This window comes from Suncus etruscus, unplaced genomic scaffold, assembly GCF_024139225.1.
Source record: "Suncus etruscus isolate mSunEtr1 unplaced genomic scaffold, mSunEtr1.pri.cur scaffold_146_ctg1, whole genome shotgun sequence".
Lineage (NCBI taxonomy): Eukaryota > Metazoa > Chordata > Mammalia > Eulipotyphla > Soricidae > Suncus > Suncus etruscus.
This window is the reverse complement of record NW_026060365.1, coordinates 1-22,435: the sequence shown is the minus strand read 5'-3', so window position 1 is coordinate 22,435 and position 22,435 is coordinate 1. Positions and strand designations below refer to the sequence as shown.

General features: G+C 42.3%; 1 protein-coding gene across 1 annotated transcript; it reads right to left on the bottom strand.

Moving 5' to 3' along the window:
• Nucleotides 1-1,171: 1,171 nt before the first annotated feature.
• On the bottom strand, nucleotides 1,172-15,336 carry LOC126000700 (uncharacterized). The gene is made up of 3 exons (XM_049767852.1): nucleotides 15,257-15,336; nucleotides 14,419-14,922; nucleotides 1,172-1,453 (listed from the first exon to the last, which is right to left on the bottom strand). Exons 1-3 carry the CDS (start codon nucleotides 15,281-15,283, stop codon nucleotides 1,172-1,174), a joined length of 813 nt encoding a protein of 270 aa, XP_049623809.1. The 5' UTR covers nucleotides 15,284-15,336.
• Nucleotides 15,337-22,435: the final 7,099 nt, after the last annotated feature.

The window sequence follows — 22,435 nt, the reverse complement described above, 5'->3', positions numbered from 1 at the left end:
GTGCTGCCAATCTGCCATATGGTTTCCCCTCACACACTGCTAGCACAGATATTTATGCAATGTAGGACTAATCACTGGCTTTGTGGAATTAAAGGAAGTAAGAAATTTAATTAATTCATTAATTAATTATCAGTCTTTCATAAGACCCATCTGCAACACGATTTCTTCTAGGAATAGTATGGTGTCAGAGGTGAAGATCAGACCTTCCCCAAAAACCATACATCATTTTTATTCAATATGAACATTCTTATGAATAAGGTGTAAGAAGACAATGTAGGCCTTTCCATGTCACCCACATGAAAGAATTTTCTCTACTTCAAAATTTTCTTCAATTTATTTTTGGGCCCTGAGGTGCTCAGAGGGTTTTTCCTGACTCAGTATTCAGAAATCAGTCCTGCAGGGCATAGGGAACCCTATACAGTGTCAGGGACCAATGATGGGTCAGTGTTGTGCAAGGATCCAGTTGTACTACAGAGCAACCCATCCAGAAAAAAAAGTGTCATAGTAGGGGCAGGAGAGATAGCATGGAGGCAGGGCATTTGCTTTGCCTGCAAAAGGACAGTGGTTCGAATACCGGCATCCAATATGGTCCCCAAGCCTGCCAGGAATGATTTCTGAGCACAGAGCCAGGAGTATTCTCTTTAGCACTGCTGGGTGTAACCCAATCAAATCTTGAGATCCACTGAAAACAAAGGGTTTGGGAACACAAGGACCTGAGGCCACTGCAGGCCAAAAGAAGTCTGCACCCTTGCCCTCTTAGAGCAGGAATGGGGGCCAGGGGCTGAATGTTGAAGACCTTCAACTACCCCCACCCTGCTCCTGGCAACCATCCTAGCAACAGGACAGTTAACCAAATTGGAAAGCCTAGGGGCGGGGTGGGGGGGGAGGTTCGGAGAACACCTAGAAAAGCCTTCTTGGAACAAAGGCCTGGGGCCAGGGTGGCAGCATCTCCCTCAGACCTCCAGTTTCAAACATTCCTAGTGGAAAGTGTATCAGGGGAGCTCTTTCTTGGATATGGAGCCACATCTTGCCATAATCAGGGCTGGCCAGAGCTCAGCAGTCAGAAGTGTCTGCCAAGCCAGACTTCCCTGCACAGCTGGAGTCCTGGATCCCCCATCACTCCCCAGGAGTCAGATCTGGAGAGAGTGAAGGGGGGAGCTGCAGATTCCCTCTAGGGCCGCCGCCTCTTCCCCCAGTTCCTAGGAGCCACCAGGGGCCTCTCCAGCATCACTCGGGCTGTTCTTTCTTCCCCCGGTCGTGTCTGAAATTTCCCGCCTGGGCTCGTGTTCCCCTTAACCGCCCGCTTCCCCGTGGCCTCCCGCATCTCGACCATCGTGGGGTGTCGGGACTGAACCCCGCTCGCCCACTTGCCTAGACAAGCATCTTGGCCGGCCGATCCCTCACCCCCACCCCCACCCCCACCACCACTCGCCTCTTTCTCGGCCTCTTCTCTCTAAGGAGACGATCCGGATCATCACAGGAACAAATCCAACCTCCCCGCTCTACCTCTGGGCGCCACCGCCTCCCCCAATTTGCCGGGACGCCCCCGCCGCTCACCTGGCTGTGACCGGGGCTCCATGCGCTCAGAGCGGCCGATCGTCCCTCCAGACCCCACCCCACGGGGACCCGGCCGGGCCCGATCAGCAGAGAAGGCAGCTCAAGGGACCGAACCGGGAACGGGACGCAAAAGACGCTGCGGGCTAGATGACATCACAGCTAACTGCCGCCGACCTCTTAAAGGGACATCCTGAGCTGGGCTGCAGCTACTCCTTTTCCCAAAGTATTGAACTCTGGGGCCAGAGAGATAGTATGGAGGTAGGGCGTTGGCCTTGCAGGCAGAGGGGACGGTGGTTCGAATCTCCTGAGCCTGCCAGGAGCGATTTCTGATCATAGAGGAGGGAGTGATCCCTGAGCACCGCCTGATGTGACCCCCCCAAAATATTATTTTACTCAGCTTTTATTAAAATTATGCCTCTGATTGAAACTCAAGGATGAATAATTTTGTAACAAATATGCTGAAAGAAAAATTATTTTTAAACTGTTTCAGGCACTCTATCATAATTCCTTTATGATATGATATCATATGCCTTTAACAAAGTGCCGTTTTTGTTTTAGTGTGTATTTTATTTTGGTTTCTTGCAGCACACACTAAAGTGTCAATAGATTTTTTTCCTTTCAGTGAAATCACTACTTTTCTCAGGAACACTGTTATTGCTTTTAAAGATTGTTAAAAGGTTTTTCCCTTTTACCTGTTTCATCTCCATATTGTAGGGTTTCAAATTTTCAGCACATTTTGGTTATCAAGAGGAAACATTTTGAAATGTTTTGCTTCCTTATTATTAGAAATCAAAGCATTTTTCCTTGAGAGGGGTGTTCACTATCCAGAATTAACAAATGATCAGTGGATTCAAAAACTATATTTCATGGGGCATGTTACTTCACATCTAAATCAGCTTACAGAAACTATAGGGGAAACGAAACACAATGTTTTCGATGTTAGAAGTTATTTCGTTTGAAAACAAATGATCTGTTTTTGCTCAAGATTTTGACAGAGAAACTTTGATTCACTTTCCAAGCCTGTTGAAACATCACCAAGAAAATAATTCTGATATTGTCATAACCTATTTTAAAACAGCACTTTTAAATATGAGGCAAGCTTTTTTCAAGAGGTTTCAGGATTTCAAAAACAGCAAAGCAACATTGGCCTGTTAAATACAACCTCTGGATGCCACTGTAACGGAATTCATTTTTTCTCCCTTTAATATCAACATTGGCAACTTTGAAATGCAATTGCTGGATTTAAAAAACAGAGAACTGTGGAGCTCGGAATTTGAACGTCTTTGTGCTAATTTAGAAAGTTTGGAGTAACACAAATGTGAACTTAGTTCACAGCACAAGTGGTCTGCTTTGAAAGACTTGGAGAAGGAAAATATGTTGATTTTAGATCAGGAATAGTATTCCTGACTCATCTAATCAACAAAAAAAAAGCTAGCATTTGCTGTTCTTTCCTTGTTTGGGTCTACATATTTATGCAAACAATCATTTTCAAGCATGAATCTTATCAACAGATAAGAGACATAAATGAGATATTGTCTCATTGATGAGAACCTGAAATCGTGCCTAAAATTAAAAACGACATACAAACCTGACTTACTCAAACTATCCAAGGAAATGCAAGGCCAATGTTCATATTAGTTTTGTGACTTTGTCAGTCATTATAAGTATGTAATGTTCTGTACACTGTAAGACAAATTTTACGGAATTTAACATTATTTTTAAATATTGTCGTTCTAAAGTTTTTGTTTTATTAGTTGTGTTATTTGTATCCTCCCGAACTATGTGGATACTTGCATACAGAATATTCTCAATAAAAACTTATTAAACTAAAACAGTGTACCATACTATGTATTTTTGGTTTTAAAAATGTGGCTCTCGGGGGCCCGGAGAGATAACACAGCTGTGTTTGCCTTGCAAGCAGCCTATTCAGGACCAAAGGTGGTTGGTTCGAATCCCGGTGTCCCATATGGTCCCCCGTGCCTGCCAGGAGCTATTTCTGAGCAGACAGCCAGGAGTAACCCCTGAACACCGCTGGGTGTGGCCCCCCAAAAAATGTGCTTCTCGGGGCCGAGAGATAGCATGGGGTGAGGTGTTTGTCTCACATGCAGAAGGCTGGTGGTTTGAATCCCGGAATCCCATATGATCCCCTGAGCCTGCCAGGAGCCATTTCTGAGCATAGAGCCAGGAGTAACCCCTGAGCACTGCTGGCTGTTACCCAAAAACCAAAAAAAAATGTGGCTCTCAAAATAAATTTCAATTGTGCTTTTGCCAAGATTTGGCTCAGTTGAAAAAAAAAAAAGGTTGTGGACCATTGGTCTAGCCCCTTCAGGGAACACTACAACCAAACCTTCCCAGGGCCTTCCTGTTGATCATCTGGAGAAGATCTTGGAGCTAAGTGGCACTCACAGTGGCCCGTAGGATGCCAGAAAGAAAATCATTCCTTCGGACCCCCATGTGCCCGTGGGGACCCCCCAACAACCCTCGCTCTACACAGAATGGTGGCCCTTTGGTGCTTCTGATTTAGGAGACATATCCCCAGACTGGTGACATCACAGTACACATTGCTGGAGACTCCTACATAAGACAAGCGGTTCAAAATGGGGCTCGGTGAATGGTCCTGAAGGGTGGGAGCAATATTTGAACATGGCTGTGGACATATCTATTGGTGTTCTGCATCTCCTCCTGTCTCTGAACTCAGTGGATGGTATTAACTATATGATACATGCTTTTTATATAATGCACATTTAAAAAATTTTATTTAAACAACTTTACTACATACATGATTGTGTTTGGGTTTCAGTCATGTACAGAACACCACCCATCACCAGTGCAACATTCCCATCACCAATGTCCCAAATCTCCCTCATCCCCACCCAACCCCTGCCTGTACTCTAGATAGGCTTTCTATTTCCCTCATACATTCTTATTATTAGGATAGTTCAAAATGTAGTTATTTCTCTAACTAAATTCATCCCTGATTGTGGTGAGCTTCCTGAGGTAAGCTGTAAATTCCAGCTCTTTTTTCTTTTGTGTCTCAAAGTTATTATTGCAAGAATGTCTTTCATTTTTCTTAAAACCCATAGATGAGTGAGACCATTCTGCTTCTTTCTCTCTTTCTCTCTGTGACTTATTTCACTCAGCATAATAGATTCCATGTAAATCCAGGTATAAAAAATTTAATGAGTTCATCTCTCCTGAAAGCTGCATAATATTCCATTGTGTATATATACCACAGTTTCTTTAGCCATTCATCTGTTGGAAGGGTTTCTTGGCTGTTTCCAGAGTCTTTCTATGGCAAATAGTGCTGCAATGAATATAGGTGTAAGGAAGGGATTTTTGTATTGTATTTTTATGTTCCTAGGGTATATTCCTAGGAGTGGTATAGCTAGGTCGTATGGGAGCTCGATTTCCAGTTTTTGGAGGAATCTCCATATTGCTTTCCATAAAGGTTGAACTAGACGGCATTCCCACCAGCAGTGGATAAGAGTTCCTTTCTCTCCACATCCCCGCCAGCACTGCTTGTTTTCATTCTTTGTGATGTGTGCCAATCTCTGGGGTGTGAGGTGGTACCTCATAGTTGTTTTGATTTGCATCTCCCTGATGATTAGTGATGTGGAGCATTTTTTTCATGTGTCTTTTGGCCATTTGTATTTCTTCTTTGTCAAAGTGTCTGTCCATTTCTTCTCCCCAGTTTTTGATGGGATTAGATGTTTTTTTCTTGTAAATTTCTGTCAGTGCCTTGTATATTTTGGAGATTAGCCCCTTGTCTGATGGGTATTGGGTGAAGTAGTTTCTCCAACTCAGTGGGGGGATCTTGTAAACTGGGAGCTATTTCTTTTGAGGTGCAGAAGCTTCTCAGTTTAATATCTCTGGAGAGATAGCACAGCAGTAGGGCATTTGCTTTGCACACAGCCAAACCAGGATGGACTCAGGTTCGATTCCAGGCATCCCATAGGTCCCCTAAGCCTGCCAGGAGCGATTTTGAGTGCGCTACCAGGAGTAACTCCTGAGCACCAATAGGTGTGGGCCCCCCACCCCCCAAAATATCAAATAAAGCAAAGGACCTGGGTCAGGAGCAATAGCTCAAAAGATAAGAGATTTTCTTTGCACTGGCCCGAGGTTCCTGGCAGCAGTGCCAAGAATAATCCAAGTGTCGCAGGATTTGAAGTCCCCCCTCAAAAAAAAGAAATAAGTCTGAAGTGCTGAATGAATGGGTTCAGCTAGGGTGCTAGCAGTGCAAGCCCTGGCCTCAAAATCCAAAGGATGAAGCTGCAGCCCTGAGCCCCACTTTCTCTCAGGCCCCACAAAGCCACTGAAAGATAAGAACAGAAGCTCTCTGGGAAAGTTGCCCTGCACAACAGCACTCCCTTGCAGGCCAGCAGCAGCACTGACCCTTGCACAAGGCCCAGATGAGCTCTGCAACAGGGACTTAAACGGGACAAACCCTCTGCTGCCCTACTAGCAAATGGTGCCCTGAGATTTGCCTTGCACGCTGCCGAACCCGGACGAACATGGTTCAATTCCCCAGCATCCCACATCGTCCCCGGAGACAGCCTGCAGGAGCCAAGATCAGCCTGAGTCCCCTAGGGTGGCCCCTGGCCATGAATCTAGAGAAAAATCCCGAAATTTCTGGGCTGGAGCTTCAGGACAGAGAGCAGAGTTACAGGCTGCATCCAAGCGCCTTGGGATGCCCCATCCAGCCTGGTTCGCCTCTTTCTCAGTCTCCAGCACCCACGGGGACACCCCATCAATCCTCCCAATCCACTCAAAGGCAGACCTTTGGCGCTTCAAAGCCCAGGATTCCATGATGTCACAGCACAACTGGCCAGAGGTGTGAAAGGCCAGGCTCTAGAAGTGATCAGGCACTGCCAGGCTTGGAAGGTGAAATATTTTTTCTGGTTGGATAAGTGATTCCAAATACTGGAGGTAACAGTGTCCTAGACAGACAGAGACTGTTAGGTTAAATAGATGAGGATTACACTTTTTTTTGTTTTGTTTTTGGGCCACACCCGGTGACGCTCAGGGGTTACTCCTGGCTATGCACTCAGAAATCGCCCCTGGCTTGGGGGGACCATATGGGACACCAGGGGATCGAACCGTGGTCCATCCTACACTAGCACTTGCAAGGCAGACACCTTACCTCTAGCGCCATTTTTATATCCTCCAGGAGGGATTTATTTGGGGGTAAACTTGGAGCACTGATAAGTCCAAGCACAGGTTTGAGTCACTCACAGGATCCCAGATTTTCCTTCTCACCACTCTTATCCTGGTCAAAGTCTAATTTTCATGCCACACCTGAGTTGAATTTTTAAATTTTGGGCCACACCCAGTATCTCTCAGGTGTTATTTCTTGCTCTGTACTCCAAAGGCTGGGGGAACCTTATGGGATAGCAGGAATCAAAACTTGGTGGGCTACCTGCAATGCAACTACCCAAATGCTGTTGCTTTCTGACCTCCTAGCTCCATGCTCTGGATGTGTTCAGTACACCAAGTGGTGGTGGGGACAGGCCCTGGGACATCTTTTAACAATGCTCCACCTCTAAGAACCCATATAGTAGAGTTCACATGGTAGGTGATCTGACTTACCTAGAATCAGGTTAGAGCTTTCTCCCCAGGCGATGCATGTGGAAAAGTTTGTTGCAGCTGGTTCCTTGCAAAGGCAGAGGGAAGAGACACTAATACCATCTAGAACCCTGAAGAGTCTATTCTCAGTCAGGGATTAGGGTGCATTTGGAACCTGGCATCTCCTGTATACTGGTTTTCAACACAGTGATTATTCTCAATGTGGGCCTGAGCTTCATCCTGGAGTAGTGGCCATGCTTAGACACATCTCAGAGAGGACATTCTACACAGAAGTGATGCTGAAAACCTACCGGCTCCTGCATGCCATAGGGGAGAGCCATCCTGGACTCCTCTGAAAAGTTTATAAATGATTTAAGTTCTTTGGCTATAATTGTTTTATGAGAAATCCCTGTGGCACTCTGGGATTCCTCCTGGCTCTATGCTCAGAATTATTCCTGGCAGCCTTGGATCATATGAAAAAATGATGACAGAACCCTTCTTGCAGTGAGATCACTCTGGCTGTGACTTCATTTCTTGTCATGCTTTCATTAGGGCCACACTTAGCAGTCTCGGATCAACCATACGCTTCTTGGAAGATCATGTTGACAGGGATGCTCGGGATTTTTTCCTAGGTCAGCACTCAGAAATCAGTCCTGATTGGTTTGGGGACTGTATGAAAGCCGGGAATCAAACTTGGGTTCATTGTGAATCAGCTCTTTGTAAGGAACTATGCTGTGTCATCGCTCAGGCCCTCGGTATGATTCTCTTGAATAGTGACCATACTGTACTGTGATAATAAAACAAGAGAATTACCCTTAGTGGGCTATGACAAAATACCTCTCCCTTTAAGACATCACCCCATATGTAGATCTGATAGGAAGCTACATATTGAACAAATGAATCTGAAGTGTAAAAAGGATTTGACACTACACCAATCCTATTAATTTGGCCTTATCTTGGTTCCAGAGTTGTCCCATTGCCAGTACTTCTGCAATTAGCCATTCTTGTGGCTCCAGTGACATTCACCATCAGAACAGGAAACTGGGAGTTTCTGAAACTTACCAGCTCTCTGTCTTGGACATAGTCATAGGTGGAACTCAGTGGCCCTACATATATTCTAGATGGGTTCTCTCATGGGAATGTGGGAAATTGGGGAGTTGATACTGAGGTGTCTAAACCCACTCACTCCTTATCATTTCTGCTCAACAGGTGAAGTTGCTGGTTTAGAGTGAGCCTTTTTTCCTTAAGATTATTACTGATTCACAGTATATAGCTAACAACTTTAATCCCCTCTGGCACATTGCCTTCAGATATACTCCTTAAAGATCTGCTCCCACAGATGCAGTCATCACTTCTACTCTGTTTTGTCTTCTGTACTAATCACCCATCCAGGGCACATGGTAGAGATAATACAGACTCCTGACCAGGGTTTTCACCTCCCTAGAGGAGGAACAAGGCACCTTGCATTCTAATGTGAAGCAGTTTCATACCAGTGATGCCAGCCAACCTCTTCCTCAAGAACTGCTTATTGTACAGTACTGTTCAGCCTGGAACCAAGGACCATAATCCCAGGGGGTTATGTGAGATCATATTTGGCAGATTGCTGTTACCCATTTTCCATCCATTACCCTGTATTGCGGATAATGGACCCTCTGAAGTAGACACAGGTATTTACATTATTTTCACGAAATGTTTCAGAGTTTTCCTTAAAGAGGAAACTAGAACCCAGAAACATTTTTTCCTTTTTTTTCATTAATTTTTATTTTGATCATAATGGCTTACATATTTTCACAGTAGTATTTTAGGTACACATTTAACATTGAATCAGGGGAATACCCATCACCAAATTTGTCCTCCCACATCCCCATTCCCTTACTACAACCATATCCCCCACCATTACCCCCCGGGCTGCTAGAGTCGGTGGTCCCTCTTTTTCTAGCTTACAATTAGTGATCATATATCCTATTGGTCCTGGTACCCTCCCTTGTTTCCCCCTCTATTTGAGAGGTGGAGCTCTCAAATAGAATGGAGTAAAAATAAGAAAAAAATAGCAATAGCATGGAGTAAAAAATCAGAAAAAAATAAAATAAAAAATAAATCAAATAAGCTGAAAATGGCAGAGTCATTCTAGAGGTTTTCAACCTCAGTTTGAGTGAGGAAATAAAAAAGGTAATTGAAACACCACATCAATACAAAAAGAAATATTAAATCAAATATTCAGTGAGCCCTACAGAAATAAAGACAAGCACCACACAATAGTTTCGAGAACCCAGAAACATTTTAATACAAAAGAGTTCTCATTACAGGTGAGTCTCTAGGTTGCTTTTTTGGGGTGCTGGCCCTGTTTGTAATGAGGACCAGAAGCAGATCAAAGCCAAGACACTCCGTGATGAGATAATGTAGAGTTGGGCCAGAACTATTATAGCACAGTAGATAGGACATTTTCCTTGCTATTGGCCACTTGGTGGTTTGATCTCTTACATTGCATGTGGTCCCTGGAGCCTGCCAGGATTGATTTCAGAGATCAGAGCAGGAGTAACCCCTTGTGGATTTCTGTTCTGCGTCACAAGAAAAATGCTTCAGTGAGCTAGAAGAATTATGTGGCAACCACTGAAAATATCTCAGTAAGGCTAAAACCAAGGACAATGGGGAGAGCAGTTTGCTCACAGGCACTGACCCTGTTTCTAACACTCGCACCCCTGATGAGTGATAAAACTGAATTTACCCAGGAGGCACACTTGAACATCATCTTATGTACTGCCCCAAATAATCAAAAACAATCATGTGGGCAGGAAGTCTAAAAAAAAGAGATTTTCAATTTTCCTCTTTGCATTGTGCTGGGGCCAGAGCAATTGGACAATGGGGAAGGCACTTGTCTGTAGTAATAGTCCACATACAGGAGGGCCAAACGAGGCAAGAACATCAAATACAAGGCCATTGACCTACTATCCAGTTGCTCCCAATCAGGAGCAGGCAAGTCTGCAGCAAAAGGCTTCGTCCTCTCTTCCTCAGCTAGAATTTTTTGATAGTGTCCCTCCCGTAAAAGGAGGGAGGGGAAAAGCAGGCAGAAAGAACAGATACAGGGGTCTGGAGAGATAGCATGGAGGTAAGGTGTTTGCCTTTCATACAGAAGGATGGTGGTTCGAATCCCAGCATCCCATATGGTCCCCCAAGCCTGTCGGGCAATATCTGAACCTAGAGCCAGCAGTAACCCCTGAGCACTGCCAGGTGTGACCCAAAGACAAAAAACAAAGAATAAATACAAATGGGAAATATTATGTAGGCCTCTAGATACCTCTCAAACAATAAGACAAAGGGTGCTTTTGTTCAGACCCCAATGTGGATAATAAAGTTGTTTCACTCAGGGGGATGTGAGCCATACAATTAGGTGTGAGGCTGAGTGAAAGCTTGCCACAAGCATATCACCTGTAGGGCTTCTAAACCCTCCTAGGTCAGTGGTCGGCAAGCCGCGGGTTTCTGTGGGGATACTTGTATGCAGAATATTCTCAATAAAAACTTATTGAAACTAAAAACAGTGTACTATCCTATGTATTTTATGTTTTAAAAATGTGGCTCTCAAAATAAATTCCAATCGTGGTTTTAGCGAGATTGGGCTAAGTAGAAAAAAGGTTGCCGACCACTGTTCTAGGTGGATTGTTGAGCAAATGTCAAAGGGTTTTCCCCAATACAGTACATGTGTGAGGGTTTCTGTAACTACTAAAGTCTGAACTCTGAGCAAAGGTCTCCCAAAATACCTTACCTTCTTATTAAGGCTTATAACCCATATGTATTTTGGAAATTATTTTTGGAACACATATCTCAGTGCTGAGGACTTACTCTGTTGATGACCTCAGGAGTCACTCCTGGTCCTGCATGCGGGTGTAGATCAAATCTGAGTTGACTGCAACAGGGCATTATGGCACTCTCTGAGTATGTATTATAAAGCACTGATAACTTAAAGCTTCCTAAATTACTTATGTTTAGGCAGCTTTTCTGCAGCATGGCCATCCTATGTAAAGCAAGGTTTATAGATCAACAATGACCTTCCCACATACACTGTACATGCTACTTTCTCTTCATAATGCAGATTCTTCTGCAGAGAAAACATTCAGAAATAAAATCTTGCCCCTATTCCCGGTTTATATTCATTTTTATTTCTTTTTTGAGCCACACGTTTGGGTACTGTGTGGTCACTTCAGGTTGGCAAGTTTGGGGGAATCTGAAAGAATGACAGTAATCTGACTGGTGCAGGGGCGTGGAAGGAAAAAACACCATCCCTGTTTAACTATGTTCTGATACATCATATATAATTTTAATATATGTGACAATCTGAGGAATTAAAGATCTTCCAGCACTTCGGACACCTGAGGTGCCTCTCCAGAATGAATTCTGCTATCACTCCTAAGGTATGAGGGAGATTCAAAGGCTTTCCCACACTCCTTACATGCAAAAGATTCCTCTTCATTATGAATAATTTAGTGCCTAGTAAGGCTTGAAGATCAACTGAAACTCTTCACACAGTTCTTACTTGTATAAGGTTTCTGACTACAATGGATATTTAAATGGCTGTGAATCTTGAAGAATGAAGACCTTCCCACAATCCATATATATACAGATATCTATACAGATATCTATCTATATATATACATATATATATACACACACACAGAGAGAATTTGTATCTAGTATGAATTTTGTTGTATGATAATGTCTGGGAAATAAGTAAAGACGTTCCAAAACATCAAGTACATTTAAAACTTTTCCTTATTTTAATATTCCATTGCTTATAAGTCTTAAAAATAGTGAAGGCCCTCCCACACTTAACAGATACAAGCCCTTTCTCAATTATACAATCTTTTGTTGTTAGAGAAGTCTGCAGATCAACAAAATGCCTTACATACTGACATGTTCAAGGCTTGTCTCCAGGATGAATATTCATGTGAGAAGAATTGATAATAGAGTTAAGGTCTGCTCACACTCCTGACATATAAGGTTTCTCTCCTGTATAAAATATCTTGTCTACTAATGATTGAAGTTCGGTTTAAGGCCTTCCCACACTCCTGTTATGTATTAAGATTTTCTTTCTTTCTTTTTTTTTTTTTTTTTTTGGTTTTTGGGCCACACCCGTTTGACGCTCAGGGGTTACTCCTGGCTATGTGCTCAGAAATCGCCCCTGGCTTGGGGGGACCATATGGGACGCCGGGGGATCGAACCGCGGTCCTTCCTTGGCTAGCGCTCGCAAGGCAGACACCTTACCTCCAGCGCCACCTACCCGGCCCCTATGTATTAAGATTTATTCAGGTATGAAATATTTTGTGCATAGTGAGGTCTAGAGAATTATAGGAGACCTCACCACACTGACATGTAAAAGACTTCTCTCTAGTTTAAATATTCTTGGGAAAATAATGGCTTTTGGATCAAGAAAAAAACCTTCCTATACTCCAGGCATTTATAAGGCTTCTCTCCAGTATAAATTCCTTTATTCTTAGAGATCCGAGAATACACAAAAGGCTCTCCCACTCTACTGACATGGAAAAGGCTTCTATCCAGTATGAATTCTCCTGTGAATATAAAGATCTGAAGATTGAGTGAAGGCCTTCTCACACTCCTGACATGTCTAAGGTTTCTCTCCTGTATGAATTTTCTTGTGACTATTAAGGTGTGAGGATAGAGTGAAGGACTTCCCACACTCTTGACATGCATGAGACTAATTTCCAATATAATTCTCTTGTGAATAAAAAGACATGAGAATTGAGTGAAGGCCTTCTCTCACTCCGGACATGTATATGGTTTCTCTCCAGTATGAATTTTCTTGTGACGACTAAGGTGAGTGGATTAAAAGAAGGCCTTCCCACACTCCTGACATCTATAAGGTTTCTCTCCAGTATGAATTTTCTTGTGACTAGAAAGGTTTGAGGATTGAGTGAAGGACTTCACACACTCCTAACATGTATAAGGTTTCTCTCCAGTATGAATTTTCTTGTGCCTATTAAGGTCTGAGGATCGAGTGAAGGCCTTCCCACACTTCTGACATGTATAAGGTTTCTCTCCAGTATGAATTTTCTTGTGCCTATTAAGGTCTGAGGATCGAGTGAAGGCCTTCCCACACTCCTGACATGTATAAGGTTTCTCTCCAGTATGAATTTTCTTGTGACTATTAAGGTCTGAGGAGTGAGTGAAGGCCTTCCCACACTCTTGACAGGTATAAGGTTTCTCTCCAGTATGAATTTTCTTGTGACTATTAAGGTCTGAGGATCGAGTGAAGGCCTTCCCACACCCTTGACATGTATAAGATTTCTCTCCAGTATGAATTTTCTTGTGCATATAAAGACCTGAGGATTGAGTGAAGGCCTTCCCACACTCCTGACATGTATAAGGTTTCTCTCCAGTATGAATTTTCTTGTGACTAGAAAGGTTTGAGGATTGAGTGAAGGACTTCCCACACTCCTGACATGTATAAGGTTTCTCTCCAGTATGAATTTTCTTGTGACTATTAAGGTCTGAGGATCGAGTGAAGGCCTTCCCACACTTCTGACATGTATAAGGTTTCTCTCCAGTATGAATTTTCTTGTGACTATTAAGGTCTGAGGAGTGAGTGAAGGCCTTCCCACACTCTTGACAGGTATATGGTTTCTCTCCAGTATGAATTTTCTTGTGACTATTAAGGTCTGAGGATCGAGTGAAGGCCTTCCCACACTCTTGACATGTATAAGATTTCTCTCCAGTATGAATTTTCTTGTGCATATAAAGACCTGAGGATTGAGTGAAGGCCTTCCCACACTCCTGACATGTATAAGGTTTCTCTCCAGTATGAATTTTCTTGTGACTAGAAAGGTTTGAGGATTGAGTGAAGGACTTCCCACACTCCTGACATGTATAAGGTTTCTCTCCAGTATGAATTTTCTTGTGACTATTAAGGTCTGAGGATCGAGTGAAGGCCTTCCCACACTTCTGACATGTATAAGGTTTCTCTCCAGTATGAATTTTCTTGTGACTATTAAGGTCTGAGGAGTGAGTGAAGGCCTTCCCACACTCCTGACATGTATAAGGTTTCTCTCCGGTATGAATTTTCTTGTGACTATTAAGGTGAGTGGAACGAGTGAAGGGCTTCCCACACTCATGACATGTATAAGGTTTCTCTCCGGTATGAGTTCTCTTGAGACTATTAAGGTATGAGGATAAAGTGAAAGTCTTCCCACACTCCTGACATGTATGAATTCTGACATGAATTCCTGATATGAATTCCTGACATGTATGAATTCTCTTGTGCCTATTAAGATATGAGGATTGAGAAATTACCTTCCCACACTCCTGATATGTATTTTGCTTCTTTCGTTTCTGGACTTCCTTAGTGTCTCTCTGGCATGAAGGCTGACTGAGGGCATATCCACCCTGCAGACCCTCAGGGATATCCTTTGTACTGAGGGTGTCTGAGGAAACTTCAAGGTGCAGGGCACACACATAGTCCCCCCCACATTGCTTACATTCAGGTGGCTTCACTCTACAGGTGATTTTCTGGTTAGCCTGAGACTGTGAGGGGCTCAGAGCAAACACTGTTGATCGCATTTCCCAGAATGATCCCACTGTGGGGGTCTGAGTCCAGGGACTGGGCAGAGCAGATTCAGGGGAGTTTTGCACAGTGGTCACTGGTTCTGGCATAAGAAATCTCTCTTCACTCTGGTCCACTTCGCAACAGATGCCCCCTGATTCTTCACTCCCATTGGGGTATGGGCAGGATGATTTCCCCCAGATTGCGGCCTGCAGCACAGGATCAGCTCCATCCAACTGGGTCTGGCTGTTTCTCTGTGAAACAGCAGAGAATTAGTTCAGTTACTTTCTCTCCCTTTAATTTCTCCATGTTCATTTTTTGTTTTTTCTTTTTTGCTTTTGGGCCGCACACAGTGGCGCTCAAGAGTTTATTCTTGACTCTGCTCTCAGAAATTTATCCTCATGGGCTTAGGGGACCATAAGAAAACCCAGACATCTAATGAGTGCTCAGCATACTCTGCAGTGCAAAGATTATTATGGACGTCAAATGGTTGTACCAAAGGGTCCAATTTATAAATACTATGTGCTTGCAGCATTGAGTATCCACCCAGCACAATCATAACATTGAATTGGAACTTGCAACACTTACCATCTCATACTTTTTTGGATATTCCATTCCAAAAGCAAATTTCTGAAATGTCACTATTGGAACTTGTGGTCCACCATCTAAAATCAACCCAAATATAAAATGTTAGAATTAGTTGATTGGGCTGGGGCGGAGTGATAGCACAGCACTAGGGTGTTTGCCTTGCATGTGGCTGACCCAGGATGAATCTGGGTTCAATCCCTGGTGTCCCAAAAGGTCCCTAATCCAGGAGCATTTTTAATATAATTTTTATTTTGTTCATAGTGGCTTATATATTGTTGACAATGATATTTTAGGTACATATTTACATAAAATCAGGGGGATTCCCGTCAGCGATTTGTCCTCCTTATACCTCCCTTTTCCTCCTACCTCCCATATCCTCCTCCCTCACCCCTGGGCTGCTAGAATATGTGGTCCCCTCTGTACCTAGTTTACTACTTTGTAGTCTTGCACCTGTTTGGTCTTGGTGCCTCCCCATTTCCCCCTGTAACTGTGAGGCAGGACTAGATAGTTCAAGATATATGGTTTTGTTTGAAGATGAGTAAAGTAATAAACTGTGGTAAAAGTCTACTTATGCCAAAAATGGGCAGAATCCTTCTAGAGGCTCTCATCATTGGTTTGAGAAATGAAGGAGAAAAATAAGGTGAAACACCCCAACAGTACAAAAAGAAGTGTCAAATATCCAGTGACCACTCCAACAATAACAATGATAAGCACCACAAAAAAAGACTGAACTTCGCTGGATCTCAGATGCCAGCACCCTTCTGCCTCTCTACTCTGCTGTCCTGCATTTTCGGCCTGATTTCACCCTTGATGCGGCTCATCAGCCAGCCTGCCTTCCTGTGAGCCTTCGGGGAAGCCTGCCTTCCCGTGAGCCTTCCGTGGAGGTGAGTCGACACGCCCAGAAAGGGAGGAGCCACTGAACTTCGCTGGATCTCAGATGCCAGCACCCTTCTGCTTCTCTACTCTGCTGTCCTGCATTTTTGGCCTGATTTCATCCTGGGTGCGGCTCATCTGCCAGCCTGCCTTCCTGTGAGCCTTCCGTGGAGGTGAGTCGACACGCCCAGAAAGGGAGAAGCCAGAGGAGCATGGTTGCTCCGCTCCCCTTCGCGACGGTGCACATCATTTAGCCGATGAATACAATCACAACACGTAGAAAAACACGCAGTACTAGTGTGACAATGGGGAAACAACACGGGCCAGTGCCAGACATAGAGAATGAAGATGGCAACTCTGATGACTTGAACATGACCAACCACCTAGTCAGTCTCTCAGATAAGGAGTTTAGAGTTGCAATATGGAACATGTTCAAAGAACTCAAACAAAGTATAGAAGAGAAAACTAAAAAGAATCAGGAGAATATGAAGATAGAAATGAGAAAACTCCAAACAGAAATTTCAGATCAAATAACAGGTCTGAAAAACTCAGTAGATGAATTGAAGAAAAACATGCTTGAGATTTCCCACAGGTTAACAGCAGCTGAGGATAGAATCAGTACACTGGAAGATGAGATACATAACAATTACATACAGCAGAAGAAATTGGAAAAAAGCCTCAAAGCAAATGATCAAACAATGGAAAAATTACTCAAAGAATGGGAACAGATGAAAATAGAAGTCTATGATAAGCTCAACAGAAACAACTTAAGAATCATTGGAGTCCCAGAGACTCAGGAAGAAAATCTCCAGGAAGAATCAACAGTCAAGAACATCATTAAAGAGAAACTACCAGAGCTAATGAATACATGTGATCAAATCCTGCATGCCCGAAGAGTGCCAACTAAAAGAGACCCCAGAAAAAACACCCCAAGACACATCCTAGTCACAATGACGAATCCCATAGATAGAGACAGAATTCTGAAAGCAGCAAGATCGAAAAGAGAAATTACATTCAAGGGAACATCCTTGAGATTTACTGCAGACCTGTCACCAGAAACACTCAAGGCCATAAGGCAGTGGTGGGACATAGTGACAAAACTCAATGAAATAAATGCTTCGCCTAGAATACTGCACCCAGCAAAACTCACTTTCAGGTTTGAAGGAACAATACATAGTTTCACAAACAACAGCTCAAAAACTTCACAGACTCAAAACCATTCTTAAAAGAAAAACTGAACGGCATACTTTAAGACAAGGCTTACCAACAGACACACCAAACTTTAATATAAAGATGGCACTAACTCCCAGGACAATTCTTTCTCTCAATGTCAATGGACTAAATGCACCAGTTAAGAGACACAGAGTGGCTAAATGGATCAAAAAACTCAATCCAACCTTCTGCTGCCTACAAGAAACGCACCTGAATAGTCAGAACAAACATAGACTCAAAATAAAAGGCTGGAGGAAAATCATCCACGCAAACAACACCCAAAAAAAGCAGGAGTGGCCATACTAATATCAGATGATGCAAACTTTATACTTAGGAAAGTTGTAAGGGACAAAGATGGACATTTTGTATTAATCAAGGGATATGTACAGCAGGAAGAAATCACCCTCCTAAACATATATGCACCGAATGAGGGGCCAGCAAAATATTTAATACAACTGTTGACAAATCTGAAAAATAATATCAATAACAACACAATAATTGTGGGAGACCTCAACACGGCATTGTCAACACTAGACAGGTCAACCAGACTGAAACCCAACAAGAATATACTAGACCTGAGGAGAGAAATGGAAGAAAGAGGCCTAGTAGATATATACAGGACACTCCACCCCCAGAAGCCTGGATACACATTTTTCTCTAATGTACATGGGACATTCTCTAGGATAGACTACATGTTAGCACAGAAAACATACCTCCATAATATCAAGAGGATAGAAATTTTGCATGCTGCCTTTGCTGACCACAAAGCCCTGAAATTATATATAAACTACAAAGGGACACAGAAGAAAAATTTTAACACCTGGAAGTTAAATAGCCTCATACTGAATAATCAGTGGGTCCGAGATGAAATCAAAGAGGAAATCAAAACCTTCCTGAAAACAAATGACAATGGAGACACAAATTATCAGAACCTATGGGACACAGCAAAAGCAGTACTGAGAGGAAAATTTATAGCTTTGCAAGCACACATCAGGAAAGAAGAAGGGGCATACCTGAATAGCTTAATGACGCAGCTCATAGAATTAGAAAGTGCTCAACAAAAGGATCCAAAAATAGGGAGGCAGAAGGAAATAACAAAGCTGAGAGCAGAAATCAATGAAGTGGAAACCAAAAAACCATCCAAAAGATCAACGAAAGCAGAAGTTGGTTCTTTGAAAAAATAAACAAGATTGATAGACCACTGGCAAAACTAACAAAGAAAGAAAGAGAGAGAAACATGATAACTCGTATTAGGAATGAAAAAGGAGAGATCACTACTGATATGGTAGAGATTCAAAGGGTAATCAGAAACTACTTTGAGAAACTCTATGCCACTAAAAATGAAAATCTGGAAGAAATGGATAAATTTTTGGAATCTTATAATCTTATAATCTTCCACGATTGAATGAAGAGGATGAAGCATATCTAAACACACCCATTACTATTGAGGAAATTAAGAAAGTAATCAAATGTCTGCCCAAAAACAAAAGCCCAGGCCCAGATGGATTTACTAATGAATTCTTTCAAACCTTTCAAGAGGAACTACTACCAATCCTGGCAAGACTCTTTCATGAAATTGAAAAAACAGGAAAACTTCCAAATAGCTTTTATGAAGCCAACATTACCTTGATACCTAAACCAGACAGAGATGCTACGAAAAAAGAAAATTACAGACCAATATCGCTGATGAATGCAGATGCAAAGATCTTCAACAAAATCCTGGCAAATAGGATTCAATGCCTCATTAAGAAGATCATCCACTACGATCAAGTAGGTTTCATTCCAGGAATGCAAGGCTGGTTTAACATCCGTAAATCTATCAACATAATACACAACATCAACAGCAAGAATAATAAAAATCACATGATCATATCAATCGACGCAGAGAAAGCATTTGACAAGGTCCAACACCCATTCTTGATCAAAACTCTCAGCAAGATGGGAATGGAAGGAACCTTTCTCAATATAGTTAAGGCCATCTACCACAAGCCAGAGGCAAATATTGTCCTCAATGGAGAAAAACTGAAAGCCTTTCCTCTAAATTCTGGCACAAGACAAGGCTGTCCTCTCTCACCACTCCTATTCAACATAGCACTGGAAGTACTCGCTATAGCGATTAGGCAAGAAAAGGATATCAAGGGAATCCAGATAGGAAAGGAAGAAGTCAAGCTCTCATTGTTTGCAGATGACATGATACTCTACTTAGAAAACCCCAAAGACTCTACCAAAAAGCTTCTAGAAACAATAGACTCATATAGCAAGGTGGCAGGCTACAAAATTAACACACAAAAATCAATGGCCTTTCTATACACCAATACTAATAAGGAAGAAATGGACATTAAGAAAACAACTCCATTCACTATAGTGTCACACAAACTCAAATATCTTGGAATCAACTTGACTAAAAATGTGAAGGACCTATACAAAGAAAACTATAAAACTCTGCTCCAAGAAATAAGAGAGGACACGTGGAAATGGAAGCACATACCCTGCTCATGGATTGGCAGGATTAACATCATTAAAATGGCAATACTCCCCAAAGCACTGTACAGATTTAATGCGATCCCCCTAAAGATACCCATGACATTCTTCAAAGAAGTGGACCAGGCACTTTTGAAATTTATTTGGAACAATAAACACCCCCGAATAGCTAAAGCAATCATTGGGAAAAAGAATATGGGAGGAATTACTTTCCCCAACTTTAAACTTTACTACAAAGCAATAGTTATCAAAACAGCATGGTATTGGAATAAGGACAGGCCCTCAGATCAGTGGAATAAGCTTGAATACTCAGAGAATGTTCCCCAGACATACAATCATCTAATTTTTGATAAAGGAGCAAAAAATCCTAAATGGAACTAAGAAAGCCTCTTCAACAAGTGGTGTTGGCACAACTGGGTAGCCACTTGCAAAAAATTGAACTTAGACTCCCAGCTAACATCATGTACGAAGGTAAAATCCAAATGGATTAAAGACCTCGATATCAGACCCAAAACCATAAGATATATAGAACAATACGTAGGTAAAACACTCCAGGACATTGAGGCTAAAGGCATCTTCAAGGAAGAAACTGCACTCTCCAAGCAAGTGAAAGCAGAAATTAACAGATGGGAATATATTAAGCTGAGAAGCTTCTGCACCTCAAAGGAAATAGTGCCCAAGATACAAGAGCCACCCACTGAGTGGGAGAAACTATTCACCCAATACCCATCAGATAAGGGGCTAATCTCCAAAATATACAAGGCACTGACAGAACTTTACAAGAAAAAAACATCTAATCCCATCAAAAAATGGGGAGAAGAAATGAACAGACACTTTGACAAAGAAGAAATACAGATGGCTAAAAGACACATGAAAAAGTGCTCCACATCACTAATCATCAGGGAGATGCAAATCAAAACAACGATGAGATACCACCTCACACCACAGAGAATGGCACACATCACAAACAATGAGAATAAACAGTGTTGGCGGGGATGTGGGGAGAAAGGAACTCTTATCCACTGCTGGTGGGAATGCCGTCTAGTTCAACCTTTATGGAAAGCGATATGGAGATGCCTCCAAAAACTGGAAATCGAGCTCCCATACGATCCAGCTATACCACTCCTAGGAATATACCCTAGGAAAACAAAAATACAATACAAAAACCCCTTCCTTACACCTATATTCATTGCAGCACTATTTACCATAGCAAGACTCTGGAAACAACCAAGATGCCCTTCAACAGACGAATGGCTAAAGAAACTGTGGTACATATACACAATGGAATATTATGCAGCTGTCAGGAGAGATGAAGTCATGAAATTTTCCTATACATGGATGTACACGGAATCTATTATGCTGAGTGAAATAAGTCAGAGAGAGAGAGAAAAACGCAGAATGGTCTCACTCATTTATGGGTTTTAAGAAAAATGAAAGACATTCTTGCAATAATAACTTTCAGACACAAAAGAGAAAAGAGCTGGAAGTTCCAGCTCACCTCAGGAAGCTCATCACAAAGAGTGATGAGTTTAGTTGGATAAATAACTACATTTTGAACTGTCCTAATAATGAGAATGTATGAGGGAAATTGAGAACCTGTTTAGAGTACAGGCGGGGGTCGGGTGGGGAGGAGGGAGACTTGGGACATTGGTGATGGGAATGTTGCACTGGTGATGGGTGGTGTAAAAAAATGCTCTATAAAAAAAAAGCCATGGTCTTGGAATAAAAAAGCAGGTGACATAGAAAGAAAAGAAAGAAAAAATATAAATATAAATGGGGACAACTTCAATAACCACACCAAAACAAAGAAATCGACAAGAAGTAAATAGGTAAATAAAAATGAAAAATAATTTTAAAAAAGTATATAAAAATAATATAGAAAAAATAAAAAATGTCTTGTGCTTTTTGCCTTTGTTTCCCTCCTGCACTGGCACAGTAACTATTGGGGTCATTCGAAAAAGAATTCACTTGGCCTAAAAGATATGGGGTTTCTCCACCCTTGGAGTATATTGTCATGGGATTAACTATAGACTCCGTTCAGGTTCATTTACTCTCCCCTTGGTGCTTTCATGGTGTTTGGAAGAATTCTGCTCCATCCTGGGTGATAAAATCAGACCTCTATATCTAGAGATCTCAGTATCTGCACAGGTCCAGGAGTGGGACTTATGATGAAGTCTTTCTTTGTGGTTCTAGAAGTTCTGTTCCCAGTGTCATTTTAATCCATCTTCTGTGGTTGATGGTCTTGATCTTTGCACTGATCCTAGGATGGAACCTAGGATAGCTCTTTCATTGTGTTTCCAGAAGCCCCTTTCAATTGCAATGGTCTCAACCAGACCTTTGGAACTGGGGATCATGGTTGTTGTGCAGGTCGTAATTCAAACCCTAGATTAGCGCTTTCCCAAGATACATACAGTCCAGTCATGGTTCTAGCAGCCAAACATCTGTAAATCGCAATTTTCACTTTTGGACCAACCAAAAGGTGACAAGTCTTCTGATTTTGTCTTATCGTTAGCTGGTGAGGTAGGATAACCTGCTCTTAGGTCAAATTGTTCCCATTTTCCTCGTTGTCAGGATATCATATTAGAGCTGGCACTTGCTGGTGGCCCAGCAGTA